The sequence below is a fragment of the Nanorana parkeri genome, unplaced genomic scaffold (assembly GCF_000935625.1).
Source record: "Nanorana parkeri isolate BGI_ZX_2015 unplaced genomic scaffold, ASM93562v1 scaffold2341, whole genome shotgun sequence".
Lineage (NCBI taxonomy): Eukaryota > Metazoa > Chordata > Amphibia > Anura > Dicroglossidae > Nanorana > Nanorana parkeri.
In genome coordinates, this window is record NW_017308609.1 from 46836 (window position 1) to 49643 (window position 2808).

The 2808-nt window shown below is 49.5% G+C and overlaps 1 protein-coding gene across 1 annotated transcript; it reads right to left on the reverse strand.

The window, feature by feature from the left end:
- Positions 1-316: 316 nt before the first annotated feature.
- On the reverse strand, positions 317-2264 carry LOC108801450 (zinc finger protein OZF-like). The gene is made up of 3 exons (XM_018573338.1): positions 2076-2264; positions 1090-1756; positions 317-1005 (listed from the first exon to the last, which is right to left on the reverse strand). The coding sequence occupies exons 1-3, from the start codon at positions 2262-2264 to the stop codon at positions 317-319; spliced, it is 1545 nt and encodes a 514-aa protein (XP_018428840.1).
- Positions 2265-2808: the final 544 nt, after the last annotated feature.

A 2808-nucleotide genomic window follows, 5' to 3' on the forward strand; every position in this document is an offset into this window, starting at 1 on the left:
GTGAAATACTTTTTCTGCACTCGTGCAGGAACAAAACGTTTTCCACACTCAGGACAACAATGCACCTTCTCTGCTGTGTGAGATCTGTAACATATGGAAAGATAGGTTTTCTGTGAAGAACTCCTTCCACACTCAGGTATGTGGTTTTTCACCCCTGGGAGATCTTTGATGTACATCTAAATCTGATTTTGTGGCAAAGCTTTTCCCGCACTCAGGACAGGAATACAGCTTCTCTTCTGCGCTAGATCTCTCAAGCATAGAGAGATAGGACTTTGGTGAAAAGCATTTCCCACACTCAGAACAAGAATATGGCTTTTTACTTTTGGTGTCTATCTAAAACTGATTTGCTGGTAAAACATTTCCAGCACCCGGCTTCTCCCGTGTGAGACTTCTGATGCCTGCAAAGGTGGGACTTCTGCGAAAAACATTTCCCACATTCCGAGCAATGAAATGGCTTATTGCCCAAGTGAGATTTTTGGTGTCTATCTAAAATGGATTTTTTGACAAAACCTCTCCCGCACTCAGGGCAGGCATACGGCTTCTCCCCTGTGTGAGATCTATAATGTATGTAAAGATAGGATTTCTGCAGAAAACCTTTCCCGCAGTCAGGGCAGACATATGGCTTCTCCCCTGTGTGAGACCTCTGATGTGCGGAAAGATGGGAATTGCGTGAAAAGCATTTCCCGCACTCCGGGCAGGCAAACGGCTTCTCCCCTGTGTGACATATCTTATGATTGGAAAGATTGGACTTCTGCGAAAAACATTTCCCGCACTCAGAACAAGAATATGGCTTTTCACCCGTGTGAGCTTTTTGGTGTTTATTTAAATCTGATTTTGTGGGAAAACTTTTCCCGCACTCATGGCAAGTGTATGGTTTCTCCCCCGTGTGAGATCTCTGATGTATGGAAAGATTGGACTTCCGTAAAAAACATTTCCCGCATTCTGGACAGGAATACGGCTTCTCCCCTGTGTGAGATCTCTGATGTTTGGAAAGATTGGACTTCTGCGAAAAACTTTTCCCACACTCAGGGCAAGAATATGGCTTTTCATCCCTATGAGATTTTTGGTGTTTACATAAATCTGATTTTGTGGCAAAACTTTTCCCGCACTCATGACAAGTGTATGGTTTCTCCCCTGTGTGAGATCTCTGATGAATGGAAAGATAGGACTTCCGTAAAAAACATTTCCCACACTCTGGACAGGAATATGGTTTCTCCCCTGTGTGGGTTCTCTGATGTATGGAAAGATAGGACTTATGTGAAAAACATTTCCCACACTCGGAACAAGAATACGGCTTCTCACCCCTGTGAGACTTTTGGTGTCTATCTAAACGTGATTTTGTGACAAAACTTTTCCCACACTCATGGCAGGAATACGGTTTCTCCCCCGTGTGAGATCTATTATGTATGGAAAGATGGGACTTATGTGAAAAACTTTTCCCACACTCAGGGCAGGAATACGACTTCTGACCTCTGTGAGATTGTTCCTGGACTACAATCGTTGGAAGGACGGCCCCGCCCCTCTCGGTCTGAGGTTCCTCAGGATATGAGGAATACGATGGTCCATCCACACTGTGGGGCACCTGATGGACATTATGGTCTTCTCCTCGACTATACTGTGTGATGTCCTCATCTTCTGGAGACAACGTGAGACGTTCCTCTGAGATCTTCCCGACGTCCCGTCCATGGACTACAAATAGAAAGAAAGAGATTATTGGTTGGTTCCCCTCACCCAGGACTCCACCCACATTAGTCAGCTTTGATGATGAGGATCAGATGTGGTAGATGGTTCCTCCTGACCTCCCCTGGAGGTTAGACAGACCTTGGCGGTTTGGACAAGACGCCTGGCCCAAGATCCAGGTTTAGCACCTTCAGATCAGAAGGTTTTAAGGAACATTGGAACTACTTCCTGTGGCATTCCGTTATGTCGGGGACTCTCTGGTTGTCACGTTGCCTCAGTTACTTGGGCTTGGCTGATGTCGGGCCAGATGTGTAGACTGAAGATAACGCTGTATAACCCAACCGTCCTGATTTGTCCTGTACGAGCCAGTCCTCCAGCCTGACAACTACTATTACCAGCAGGAGGTCCAGCCACGGCGGCCCCCCCGTATCTCTCTCAGTACCGGGGACAGTTACTAATGTGCCGGACGGGAAACCCACTTCAAGGAAGTGACCATCACCAGGCCGGAGATCCTCAGTCCCATGTTTCCCTGATCGCTGACTAGGTGGCTCCTTGGCTTTCATGGTCCTATGGGGCCCCGCCATGACCACCCTTCCACACGCGCTCTCAGGAGGGGACTACAACCCGACGTGAGGACACTTCTATGTGTGTATCAGATGATGGGGGATGTAGGCGGAGCCTCCGTACTGCTCTCTCCTCTTACCCGGTGATGTGAGGGGCGGGGCATTCTCCATCACCACGTCCTTGTAGAGATCCCGGTGTCCTTCTAGATACTCCCACTCCTCCATGGAGAGATAGACAGAGACATCCTGACACCTTATAGGAACCTGACACACACAATGATACCGTCACCACCCAGACACGCCCCTTGTCTGTTCCTGGATCATGTCCCAGAATCCCCGGCACCGCCCACCTCTCCCGTCACAACCCAGACACGCCCCTTGTCTGTTCCTGGATCATGTCCCAGAATCCCCGGCACCGCCCACCTCTCCCGTCACCACCCAGACACGCCGCTTGTCTGTTCCTGGATCATGTCCCAGAATCCCCGGCACCGCTCACCTCTCCCGTCACCACCCAGCCAACCCCCTGGCCTGTTCCGGAATGATGTCCCGGAATCCCCGGCACCGC

Bases quoted from the DNA above. Each gene is read 5' to 3' on its own strand.
- LOC108801450 (XM_018573338.1), bottom strand. From the start codon at position 2,264: ATGGCGGGGCCCCATAGGACCATGAAAGCCAAGGAGCCACCTAGTCAG. The intron at 1,757-2,075 runs GTAATAGTAGTT...TCATCATCAAAG, and splicing joins CGTGGCTGGACCTCCTGCTG to CTGACTAATGTGGGTGGAGT. The intron at 1,006-1,089 runs CAAAATCAGATT...AAAGTTTTTCGC, and splicing joins GTGCGGGAAAAGTTTTGCCA to AGAAGTCCAATCTTTCCAAA.